Source organism: Pristis pectinata, chromosome 44, assembly GCF_009764475.1.
Source record: "Pristis pectinata isolate sPriPec2 chromosome 44, sPriPec2.1.pri, whole genome shotgun sequence".
Taxonomy (NCBI): Eukaryota; Metazoa; Chordata; class Chondrichthyes; order Rhinopristiformes; family Pristidae; genus Pristis; species Pristis pectinata.
The window spans coordinates 1,609,327-1,622,476 of record NC_067447.1 but is presented as its reverse complement, the minus strand read 5'-3'; the positions used below and the strand labels follow the sequence as shown (position 1 = coordinate 1,622,476).

At 49.3% G+C, this 13,150-nt stretch overlaps 1 protein-coding gene across 2 annotated transcripts in view; it reads right to left on the bottom strand.

The window, feature by feature from the left end:
- Positions 1–10,474: 10,474 nt before the first annotated feature.
- The window catches only part of LOC127566681 (NACHT, LRR and PYD domains-containing protein 14-like), a 31,167-nt gene continuing 28,491 nt past the window's right edge, over positions 10,475–13,150 (bottom strand). For both annotated transcript variants that reach the window (XM_052009226.1, XM_052009227.1), the window contains 3 exons: positions 12,599–12,769; positions 12,287–12,454; positions 10,475–12,128 (listed from right to left, as the gene is read on the bottom strand). In XM_052009226.1, the coding sequence (XP_051865186.1) occupies positions 12,029–12,128; positions 12,287–12,454; positions 12,599–12,769 (439 nt within the window). In that variant the 3' untranslated portion in view covers positions 10,475–12,028. The remainder of the gene's footprint in view (positions 12,129–12,286; positions 12,455–12,598; positions 12,770–13,150) is intronic.

Sequence of the window (13,150 nt, the reverse complement as noted above, 5' to 3'; positions counted from 1 at the left end):
CTATGTTGGAGGGAAGGATTAGTTAGCTATTGGAGCAGGATAAAATGTCGGCACAACATTTTGGGCCGAAGGGTCTGTCCTGTGCTGTTATGTTCTATGTTCAAGTCATGTACCAGCCCAACTGTCTTTTGGAAGTTGTTATTCTACCTGCCTCAGCCACTTCCCCTGGCAGCTGATTTGTGTAAAAGTTTGCCACTCAAATTCCTCTTAAATCTTCCCCCCTCACCTTGAACCTCGGCCCTTTAGTTCTTCATAATCCAAATATGAAAGTATCGGTGCATTCACCACATCTATTCCACTTATGTTTTATCCTCCTAAATAAGATGACGTCATTCGTCTACGTCCAAAGTCCCCGTGTAACTCAGTCCCTCAAGTCCTGGCGACAACCTTGGAACACTTTGATGCACTGTTTCCAGCTTAGTAAATCCTTTCCTAAAGCAGGGCGAACAATATTGAACACAGAACTCCAAGTGAGGCCTCACTATCGTCCTGTACAACCGCACCATTATATCCCAACTCTTGTACTCAATGCCCTGACTTATGAAGGCCAGTGTGACAAAAGCCTTGTTCACCACTCTTTCCACCTGTGACTCTACTTTTAGTGAACCACGCACCTGTACTCCAAGCTACATCTGTCTTGCAACTCTCCCCATGGCACTGCTGTTCACTGTGAAAGTCCGACCTGAATTTGACGTTCCTAAATGCAACACGTGGCATTTTTCCCCAAATTAAACAGTTTACCATTCCACGACCAATTACTCAGGTGATTAATCTCACTCCACGCTCTGCTCTCACCTTGTCCTGGATGCAGCAGCGTAACACCTGGATTTGATCCACAGGGACCACAGCTGTTGGTTTACCTGCACGAGCAAAACTGATGGTGGTTCTATTCACCTGTAGCTGGTGAAGGCTCCCGCCGTATTACGTGTTATTGGCGATGACTTGAGTCTGCCGTTGCCGCTGCCCGCCGTGATGCACATGGGCTTAGCATCTGAGGGTAGCCCTGCACGGACAGTACTGACAGTGATCGTACTCATGTTTACCTGACGGGAAAGCTGTTCACCATTCAAGGTTCAGGCAGTAAACCGGGACCACAGATGTCTTCGGGTTTCTGAACTCATTGATCTTCCATCGAACCTGACGGTCCGTCTTTTATGGGCGAGCCAATTCTGAATTCACACAGCCAAGTTGCCCTGAATCCCAAGCCTCCTGACTTTTTGAATTAGCCTTCCATGTGGAACCTTATGAAATGACTCATTAAAATCCATGCACACCACATCCACTGCTCTACCTTCAACAACGTGCTTTGTCACATCCTCAAATAATTCAATCAGGCTCTTGAGGCCCGACCTACCCCTCACAAATCCATTTTTACTGCCCCTAATCAACCTATGCTTCTCCAAATTCCCGGAAATCCTGTCTCGAAGAATCTTCTCCAGTAATTTGCCCACCACTGAAGTAAGATTCACTAGTATGTAATTGCCAGAGTTATCCCTCCTCCCTTTCTTAAACAAAGGACCAACATTTTCCACGCTCCAATCATCTGTCACCACTCCATTGGCCAGTGGGGACGCAAAGGTCGTCGCCAAAGGCGCAGCAATCTCTTCCCTCGCTTCCCTTTAAAACCTTGGATATATCCCGTCCGGCCCGGTGACTTATCTATCTTAATGGTTTTTTTTCTCAAATGTCTCAGCACATCCTCTTTCCGCACGTCGATATGCCCGAGCATATCAGCCTGTCGTACGCCATCCTCACAAACGCCAAGATCTCGCTCTGTGGTGAATATTGAAGCAAGGTATTCATTAAAGATTTCCCCAACCTCTTCCGACTCCAGGCACATGTTTCCTCTTTTATACCTGATCGATCATACTCTCACACTGGTCATCCTCCTATCCGTAACATATGTGTAGAACGCCTTGGGGTTTTCCTTGATCCTACTCGCCAAGGACTTCCTATGTCCCCTTCCAGCTCTCCTAATTCCATTCTTAAGCTCCGTCCTGGCTACCTTGTAACTCTCCAGAGCCCTGTCTGATCCATGCTTTCCAAACCTCGGTTAAGCTTCTTCCTTCCTCTTTACAAGACATTCTACATCTCTTGTCAACCACAGTTCCTTCACTCTACCATCCTTACCCTGCCTCAATGGGGCAAACCTTTCCAGAACCCGACGCAGGTATTCCTTAAACAACCTCCACAGTTCTGCTGTGCACTTCCGCAAGAACATCTCTTCCCAATTTATGCTCTCAAGTTCTTGCCTGATAACATCATAATTCTTCCTCCCCTAGTTAAATACTTTCCCAAGTGGAGTGGATAAAAGGACTTCCTCTGCTGTTGGTCGTCTGAGGTCGTCGTAGGGAAATACCTGGAATTACCTTTTCCCTGGGTTGACAGGGGCAGATCGGTAGAGACAACGTTGTCCTTTCTTCATAGAAGCTGCCAAAGAAGGCAGTTGGAGAATGAGAATACATGAACTGCATGAAATGCTCAGTGCATCAAGGCATACTGATGGAAAGAATGCCTGGAGGAGTACATTTTGTGCAGGACTGTACTACAGGAGGAAATCAGGGAAGCACCGAGGCGACATGAGTTAGCTTTGGCAGAGAATATAAAGGAGAACGTAAATGAATGTCGAAGTATATTAAAGGGAAAAAATGATGAGAGAATAAGGCCCCACAAAGACCAAACTGAACATTTTTGTGTGGAACCGCAGGAATATTGGCGAGGTTCTTCCTGAATATTTATCCTCTGCTTTTACCGTGGAGAAAGGCATGGTTTTCTTAACAATGGAGAGTTAACGAGAGGTCTTGGGGACAGTCTGCATTGCAATAAAGGAGATGCCGGACGTCTTAAGATGTACGAAGGTAGAAAAATAACCAGGGCTTATCCAGCTGTATCCAAGAATACTGTGGGAGGCTGGACAATAAATTGCGGGAGCCCTGGCGGAGAAATTTACATCGTCGTTAGCCACAGCTGAGGTGCCGGAAGTCTGGAGAGTATGAAATGTTGTGCTTTTATTTAAGAAAGACTGCTAAGAAAATTCTGGAAACTATATATGGACTAGTAAATCTGACATCTGTGGTGGGTAGCTTACAGGAGGGAATTCGGAGGGATATGATGCACGTAATCTGGAAATACAGGGGTTGATTGGGGGTTATCAGCCTGGTTTTGCGCTTCGGAGATCATGTCTTAAGAACTTGATTTCGCTTTTTCATGAGGTGACCAAGAAGGTTGACGAGGGCAAGTCGATGGACGTGGTTTGTATGAACTTCAGCAAGGCCTTTGATGAGGTTCCTTATGTTAGGCTTCAATGGAAAGCTGGATCGCATGGAATCCATGGAGAGCAGGCTAATTGGATACACAATTGGCTTGATGATAGAAAGAGCAGGGGGTGATGATGTAACTTTTTTTTCGGACTGGAGGCCCGTGACTAGAGGTGCGCCTCAGGGCTCGGTTCTGGGCCCATTGTTGTCTGTCGTCTATATCAACGATTTGGATAAGGACGTATGGGACTTGCTCAGTAAATCTGCAGATAACCCCAACCTGGGTGGTGTCGTGGACAATCAGCTAAGTGGGCTGAGGAATTGCAAATGGAATTTAATTCAGATAAGTGCGAGGTGTTGAGTTTTGGAAAATCAAATCAAGGTTGGACTTCCACGGTGTAAGGTATGGCCCTGTAGAGATTGCTGTAGAATAAATGGACCTTGGAATTCAAATGTATGGTTCCCTGTGAGTGGAGTCATAGGTAGACAGGTTGGTGAAGAAGGCTCTTGGCACATTGCTTTTCATGAGCTGGGAGGCCATGGTGCGGTTGTACAACATGCTAGTGAGGGCGCACTTGGGGTATTGTCTTCAGTTTTCGACACCCTGCTAAAGGAAATGTGTTCTTACACTACAAAGAGCGCAGAAGAGAAGAGTGAAAGTATGTTGCCAGTACTTAAGCGACTGACTTATAGGGAATTGGTTTATTATTGTCAGTTGTACCGGAGTGCAGTGAAAAATCTGTCTTGCATGCTGTTCATACAGATCAATTCATTACACAGTGCGTTGAGGGAGTATGAGGTAAAATAATAGAGAATGCAGAATAAAGAATCACAGCTACAGAGAAAGTGTAGTGCAAGCAGACAACAAGGTGCGAGGTCATAACGAGGTAGATTGTGAGGTTAAGTGTTCATCTTATCGCACTAGGGAACCGGTCAATGGTCTTACAACAGTGGGGTAAAATCTGTCCTTGAGCCTGCTGGAACGTACTTTCAGGCTTTTGTTATTTCTGCCCGATGCGAGAAGGGAGAAGAGAAAATGTGCCGGGTTGGTGGGGTCTTTGATTATGCTGACTACTTTACTGACGCAGCGGGAAGTGCAGACAGAGTCCATGGGTTTGAGGCTGTGATGTGCTGAGCTGTGTCAACAACTCTCTGCAGTTTCTTGCGGTCCCGGGTAGAGCAGTTGCTGTACAAAGTCTTGATGCATCTCGATAGGATGATTTCCACGGTGCATCGATAAAAATTTGTCAAAGAACACATGCCAAATTTCTTTTGCCTCCTGAGGACGTAGAGGCGCTGGTGAGCTTCCTTGGCCGTGGAGGCGATCTGGTTGGACCTGGACTGGCTCTCGGTTATGTTCAATCTTTGTACTTGAAGCTCTCAACACTCTCGACCTCAGCACCATTGATGCAGACAGGTGCATGTTCACCGCACCCCTTCCTGAGGTCAATGACCAGCTCTTTTGTTTTGCTGACATTGAGGGAGTAGTTGTTGTCACGACCCCATGTCACTAGCTCTCTATATCCTTCCTGTACTCCGATTAATGGTTATTTGAGATCCGGCCCACTACGGCGGTATCATCTACAAACGCAGATAGGATTCGAGCAGAATCTGGCCACACAGTCATGAGTGCACAGGGAGGAGAGTAGAGGGCTGAGGATGCAGCCTTCTCGGGCACCAGTGTTGAGAATAATCGTGCCGGAAGTGTTGCTGCCTATCCTCACTGATTGTGGTCTGTTAGTCAGGAATTCAAGGATCCAGTTGCAGAGGGAGGTTTGAATCTCAGGACTCTAAGATGGTGATGAGTTTGCTTGGAATTATAGTATTGAAGGCGAAGCTTTAGTCAATAAACAATAGTCTAACGCAGAAGTCTTTACTGACCACATGCTCCAGAGATGAATATAAGGACAGAGAGGTGCCGTCCGCCGTGGACCTGTTTTGACTGCAGGCGAATTGCAGTGGGTCAAGGTTGTCTGTGAGGCTGGAGTTAATGCATGCCATGTGCAGCCTCTCAAAGCACTCCATGATACTCGATGTCAGAGCCACTGGCTTCTATTCCGGCCGTTGACTGTAAGGAGTTTGGACGTTCTCCCCGTGTCTGCGTGGGTTTCCTCCGGGTGCCCCGGTTTCCTCCCATATTCCAAAGACGTACGGGTTAGGAAGTTGTAGGCACGCTCTGTTGGCGCCGGAAGCGTGTTCCCACTTGCGGGCTGCCCCAGAACACTCTGACAAAAAGATGTATTCCAGTGTGTGTTTCGATGTACATGTGACTAATAAAGATAGCCTATCATATCATTAACACAAGTTACCTTGTTTCCTTTAGATACCGGGATGATAGTGATCCAGAAAGCAGGAGGGAATCTCAGATTGAAGCAGGGAGAGGTTAAAATATCCGAAAATATCCACTTCAGCTGATCTGCACAGGATCTAACTGCACGGCCAGGGACACCTACTGGCCCAGATGCTTTCGGCGTTTCGCTCTCCTGAAGACTGATCTTACGCCCTCAACGGTGACCACAGGTTCAGGTGCATTGGTGGCTGTCGGGGTGGGTGGTGAAATGCCAATCCTCTTCTGTTCAAAACATGCACAGAATGCGTTAAGCTCATCGCGAAGGGAAACGCTGTTGTCGGCGATGCTGTCCGACTTCGTTTTGCAGCCATGATAGCATGTAAGCCCTGCCACAACTGACGGCTGGTCTGGGACTCGATTTTTCACTGGGATTGTTTCTTGGCATATCTGATAGCTTTACGGAGGTGGTATCGCGATTTCTTGTAAAGGTCAGGGTCACCTGATTTGAATACTGCAGGGAGTGATCACTCAGTTCATCAACAGTTTCGGGTTTGGGAACACACGGACTGTCCTCTTTGGTACACAGTTCTCAACACACTTGCTGATAAATTCCGTGACGGTGGTGACTGAATCTTTGAAAATGGACCAGTCCACCGACTCAAAGCAGTCGCGGAGAAGCTCAACTATTTCCTCAGACCGGCACTTTCCGACTTTCTGCACCCGATCCTCCCGTTTGTATGCAGGGAGGAGGAGGACAGCCTGGTGGTCTGACTCACCAACGTGAGCGCGGACGGTGGCTCGGTCGGCATCTTTGATGGTTGTACAGCAATGGTCAAGGGTATTTAGGCCCCCGGTGGGACGGGAGACGTGCTGGTGGTATGTTGTTAACACATTCTTTCAGCTGGCCTGCTTGAAGTCATCTGCAATGATTAAGACGACCTCAGTGTATCAAGGCTGTAGACCACAGAGTATAGTTCATTGAGTGCAGGTTTCCTGTCCGTCTGCGGTGGGATGAACACTGCCATCAGGATAGCTGAAGTGAAATCACGCGACAGGTGGTATGGGCGACACGGTTCGATATTCCAGGCTGGGTGAGCAGGAACTCGCTAGGACCGTCACGTCTACGCACCAAGAGTTACTGATTAAGAAGCAGACCCCTCAGCCTGTAACTTTGCCTGAGGACGCTGTACCGTTCATTCGCTGAATTGGGAAGCCCTCGGATTGTATGGCGCAGTCAGGTGAAGCAGGTGTAAGCCACTTGTCGGGGAGACATAGCACACAGCAGTCCTTCGGTTCTCTTTGGTACGTCAGTCTTGCCTTTAGTTCATCGACTTTGTTCTCAATGGCCTGCATGCTAGTTAGTAGTATGCTGGGGAGTGGGCCTTGAACCAACGCGCTTTCAGTCTCACAAGCGGCTAAGCCCATTTCCCACGATTCCGTGGGAAGTGGCTGCGTCTGGTTGCTGCTGGAAGTCCTGGAGTGGAGCCACGTGGACTGGAAAGTAAGTGACAGCTGGACAGAACGGAAGACCTGGAGAGGATTCAGCTGGACTGTGAGGTAAGTTGCTTTTCCTATGCTGGTACGAAGGGCCTGAATTGGAGCGGGCTGCCCCCGCAGGTGTGTGGGGGCGTCTCGGACAGCTTCGGCGCCGGGAGTTAACCCCGACTGCTCAGTAGTTTCGAGTTTCTTGTCCGGATGCGCTCCGGCGTCGGGCCACGCGTCGGATCGGACCTCGGGCTCCGGCCACTGCTGCCTCAATGGGTTGGGACCCGCTCTGGGTCGGGCCTTGGGACTCGGCCTCTGAGTGTCCGGCCTTCTGGTAGGTCAATAACCTGGGCTATATCCCACAAGGCCCTGGGGAATTATCGTGATCTAACTCTATCTCTTTCCTCACGTTGAAATATCCCCGCATGTTGGAATGCTCCAATCTAATCTCACTCTCATCGACACCTTCTCCTCGGTAAATACCGAGACAAAGTATTCATTTAAGATCTGGCCCACATCTTCCACCTCTCATCAGGTTCCCTCTTTTATCCTTGAGCGGTCCTATCCTCTTCCGAATTATCCTTTTGCTCTAAATGCATATGTAGAATGCCTTGGGATTCCCCTTCATCATCCTGTTCACCAAGGACTTCTTATGAGTTCTTCGCACTCTCGTCAGTCCATTCTTCTCGATAGTTCATTCATAGTCCTCAAGCACCTTGTTCGATTCTCGCTTCCCAAGCTTCACACATACTTCCTGCTTTTTGACAAAATTGCCCACCTGCCTCGTCATCCAAGTTCCCCGGACCTTGCAATCCTTGCCCTTCTCTCTTTCTGGAACAAACCGGTCCTGAACTCTGTGCTGCTGGTCTTTAAACACCCTGAACCACGTCAGTCCAGGCTCCGGGCGGAGCTGTGCTCCACTGATCGATCTCACTGAACCACGAGAGTCTGGTCTCCCGTCGGAAGGTGGTCTGCACAGTCCGATCCCCGGGACCCATGTCATTCCGGGCTCCGGATGAAGGTGCTCTGCGCAGACCGATTCAAGTGAACTAGGTCAGTCCGGGCTCCAGGGTCAGGTGGTCTGCAGAGACCGATCCCACGGAACTCTGTCACCCCCACAACACCCTCTCATTCCTCCAACACCACCCACACACCCATCCCGCACATAACTTCATATCCTCCACACCCACAACCCCACCCTCACAAAACCCCGATCCCCGACAAAACACAACCCCTGTGACCCTAAATCCCACACACCCCGCACCCTCACAAACTCCCAACACCTCACAAACTCGCACAGCCACATCCCCACCCCCTCAGAAACACAGCACCCTTACACCTTGCAAAACCCCACCCCTCACATAATCCCCATGCCCTCAGGAACCTCACACCCCCACCCTACCAACATCACCCCGATCAACGCCATCCCATTCTTGGGACCGCCACACCGCTCCGTGGGGAAACCCCAAGCTCCCCGAGGGAAGACATCTCTCCTCACCTCACTCTGATCTCAATAAGCCGCTTCCCCTCAGAAAGTGACGGCGCCGGCATTTACTGAGAGGAAATGGGAGCAAATATGCCCGACATTTGACGTGGAGTTCGGGCGGGAGGCGGGGCTCGGCGAGTCCTCGTATACCATTAGTTAAGATTGTGGATTGGCATCTCCGCGCACCAATAATGGAGAGAACCCATGCGGGACAAGAGGGGCAGGGTGGAGCTGTTGTTGGCGAGAATGATGGGCGGATTGTCCAATGATCAGGGGTTCTAAGCGGCCGATGGACCACGAGGTGCCCTGCATCAGGGTGGGGGCAGGGCCTCTCCCACTCTGCCGCACCCGCTGAAGATCTACGGCACTTGGTGCCTTGAATGAAGCTGTTCCCGGCCGGGCCTGGATGCACTGCCGTTCTCACCTCCCCAGGACTACTTCAATGCAGCTAAATCCCAGGGGGACCTCATCTTGGACGGGTGACCGGGACGGGAGGACGGATTTCGACACTTTGGTCAGGCACAGGGTTACTCCGATTGAGGAGGTCTCCGAGAGACCACCCCACCCCACCCACCCCCACCGCCACCAACCCCTCTCGCATGGCAACCGGACCATCAACATCGTCTGACAAATGTAAAAGCCAGTTACAGCCCCCTGGGACACATAAAGTGGGGATCCCAGTCAGCCCTGATGGAATGGCGGGGCAAACCCGATGGGCTGAATGGCCTGATTCTGCTCCTATATCTTAAGAACTGCAACTCGGGACAGCCAGCATAATCCATGACCCCCATCCACCCCGGACATTCTGTCTTCTCCCAACCCCCACCGGACAGAAAATACAAAAGCCTGAAAGCACATACCACCAGGCTCAAGGACAGCTTCTACCCCGCTGTTATAAAACTATTGAACGGTTCCATATTAGATAAGATGAACTCCTGACATCACAATCTGCCTCGTTGTGACCTTGCACTTTATTGGCTGCCTGCACTGCACTTTCTCAGGTTTTTCACTGTCCCTCGGTGCAAGTGACAGTAATAAACCAATACTAATACTAAGTCACCATGTATCCCACGCCTCTTCATCTTTCTGATCGGCTTACCATGAGGGACCTTGTTAAACACCTTGCTAAATCCGTGTTGATGACATCCACTGCCCTACCCTCATCGCATCACATGGGAACTGTTCCCATCATCGCGATAGAAGCACTGAAATGGTCAATTTGAAAGGAAATGAAGCGTCCACTCACTGAAGTACGATTGAACACACCTGAGTTGGACAAACCCTGGGGAAAAAGGGGAACCAGTATTCCCAGCAGCCGCTGCTGTCCGTTCCTCTCACTGGGTCGGTCTGACCCGTGCCAGGGTTAAATTGCCGAAGACAATTTGTCTTGCCTGCTGATCGTACAGGTCAATTCATTACACAGTGCAGTTACATTGAGTTAGTACAGAGTGCATTGAGGTAGTACAGGTAAAAACAATAGAATACAGAGTAAAGTGTCACAGCTACAAAGAAAGTGCAGTGCAGGCAGACAATAAGGTGCAAGGTCACAACAAGGTAAATTGTGAAATCAAAGACCATCTCATCGTATAAGGGAACCGTTCAATAGTCTTATCACAGTGGGATTGAAACTGTCCTTGAACACCTATCCGGCCTCTGAGCCGGGGAATGTTCGGAAGTTCGCGCTGCCCACGGACACTGCACCATGGCAACACAGAGGACGGAGCTTCTGGGGTAAGGCAGCCCCCAGCGCCGGGCTGCAGTGACGAGGCGACACGAGGTAGTAGTACAGAAGGGCAGTCGAGAGCGAGAGAGACAGAGAGAGAGGGACAGACAGACAGACAGAGACAAAGAGAGAGAAGGAGAGAGGGAGACAGAGACAGAATAAGAGAGAGAGAGAGAGAGACTCAGAGAGAGTGAATAAAGTTGTCTTCTGTTTAACTGAACACTGAAAGGTAATGCAGTGACGGCGATGATTTCTCTCCTGATTCAGCAGGTGTTCACAAACAAAAGGAGGCACTGATCACGTGTTAAAGGTTGTGGAAAATTATTTTATGAGAATTATATGAATAATAAAATGCAGAAGGGAAGAATACAATAAAATACACAAGGAAGCAAAATACTTATCAACTAATCAATGAACCGACAAAGAAAATTCCGGAGGGAACCTCAGGTGTCGGACAACCTTTTCCTACAGCCTTCTCTCTGTCTCAGAGCGCTGGTCGCGACACACCTCAGGGAAGATAGCAATCTCCACAAAGAAGTTGCCCCTTAATCTATCCTTCAAAACCGAGCAAAAGTTCCTACCCCAGTATTTGTCATTCAGTTATGGTACCAGTCTGTACCCCGTCATCACTTGTGACCTGTGGCTGAGGCACATGTCTTAAAGACAGGAGAGCATGTTTGAAGAAAGACATGGTCGGCATCATTATCTGGTGTCGGGCTGTGTGTCCGTACTTATGTACGTTCTCAAACATTCTCACTGTCCAAGCTGACACCATTTCGTCTCACCACCAGCATTTTGTGTTGCACATATTTGTACATCCCAAGAAGGAATTAAATATGACTTTTGTAAATTTTAACTCTTTCCTTACACCCATTAAAGAGAGAGATGAGATGGATTGTTTATCCGCAGAGAACAGTGAGAGGAAATTGTTCATGAAAGGGCGGTAGAAGCAGAGTCAGGGGTGTCAAGATTCCTGACGATCAGGAGGGTGATCGGTTACTGTAGGTGACAGAGAACGCGGAATTGAGGTTACATTGAGATTAGCCATGATTGTACTGAATGGATATCCGTTAAAGGGCTCCTGTGTCTAATTCCTACATTTGTATGTTTCCTGATATCCTCTATTTATCGCTTGCACCATAAATTAAATCTGCGCCCCAATCCTTGAAACGTACACTGATGAAGGCAACTCGCTCTATTGACCGCACCTGAACCCATCAAGACCACGTCCATCTCTCACAAACCACCCACAGCCTGTTTTCCTTGAGCCAGGCATGAGCAACTTCCTGGTCTGACCCCATGGCAGTAATCCCTCGTCCTTGGAATTGTTCCAGCAGATCTGTCCCACATACTCTCAGGGACCTTCACTTCCTTTCTGAAAGTGGGAGAGCAGAACTGTGTACAACATGGTTCGGGTTCAACATGATCTCCCTGCCTTTATGCTTCTCCTTATGAAGCTCAGCACCCCTGGTGATTTCCGAGTCCAGAAATGTCCCGGGAGAACCCACCCCTGTGATTATTGGCGTCACATCCTGGGGTTCTCCTGTGCAATTCCTCTGGTCCCCACTGGGAGACATCCGACCTGGATATCCGATAGCAGCAGCTCTATTCGGTTGGGGCGGGGGGGGTGGTGGCTAGTTCGCATTACAGCAGGACCATCCCTGACGTCACACCGTCCCCAGTCCGAGCGGAGAACTGCTTGGATTTCAACTTGGAGCGCTGATGTTTAAGTGGGAGGGCCGGAAATCGGCCAAAAGCATTCCCATCCCACGGGTGGTGACTTTTCTTCACTCATTTCTCCGAAGGATCACTCTTAGTCCGGGTCTGGGCTCCTGCAGAGACATCAATTCTTTCTCACCGGTCCCACTGAACTCATTGCCCAACAGCCTGGCACACAGTGAAGAATACAGAGGAAATAGATTACACAACTATGTCGGTAACTGGGGACTGCGGTGAATATATCAACACGAACAGACAAATATCACCATAAAAGCCCGTGGATTCACTGATCATTTACCACATTAATCATTATCACATACACTCACCCAATCCGCTCCAAACATGGAAGGGTTAGGATGAGGCTGCGGAGAGCGGGGACAGATCGGTCTGTGAGTGAGTTGTAACCCAGCTCCAGCTCCGTCAGTGAGCGGTCTGTACTGAGAATGGAGACGAGATCCTTGACACCAGAATCGGTGAGACCGACTCGCCACAGCCTGGAGATGAAAAAGAGTGAGGGTGAGGGACACAGAGAGACAGGAAACGGTTCACATCCCCAGTGTTGTCAGTAACACAATTCCTGATCAGGTTAATGTGCAGAGTAAGACTGTAAACACAACCTCTCCCAGTCTGGTACTTACTTCAGCCTTTGTATTTTGCACTCCGGGTCACTTATAGCCGCACAGATCAGTTTCCCTCTCAAATCTCCCAGCTTATTGTCACTCAGGTCCAGCTCCGTCAGTGAGCGGTTTGTACTGAGAGCGGAGGCGAGATCCTCCGCACCAGAATCTGTGAGACCGACACCCCTTAGCCTGGAGATGAGAGAGAGTGAGGGTGAAGGACACAGAGAGACAGGAGACGGTGCAAACCCCCAGGGTTTATCAGCAACACAATTACTGACCACATTAATGTTCAGTTTCTATATGTTTTTTTTATTCGTTATTTGTCATTTTACTGTTGCAACAACAACACGAGATTACGATGGCACTCCCTTGCCTAATAAAAGCCAAAAGAGTGTCAGACCCCCAGTGACTGTAATCACAATCTCTGGAGGGGGACCAGTAGCCTGGCAGACAGATTTGCTTGTGCTACAAGGGTGGGATCCGAGTAGATTGTCAGAGGGCTGGAATCCCAAGGGAGGCAAAGGAGAGGCCGGATAGTGAAACAGTAGTCGGCAACGGAAGGTTGAACAG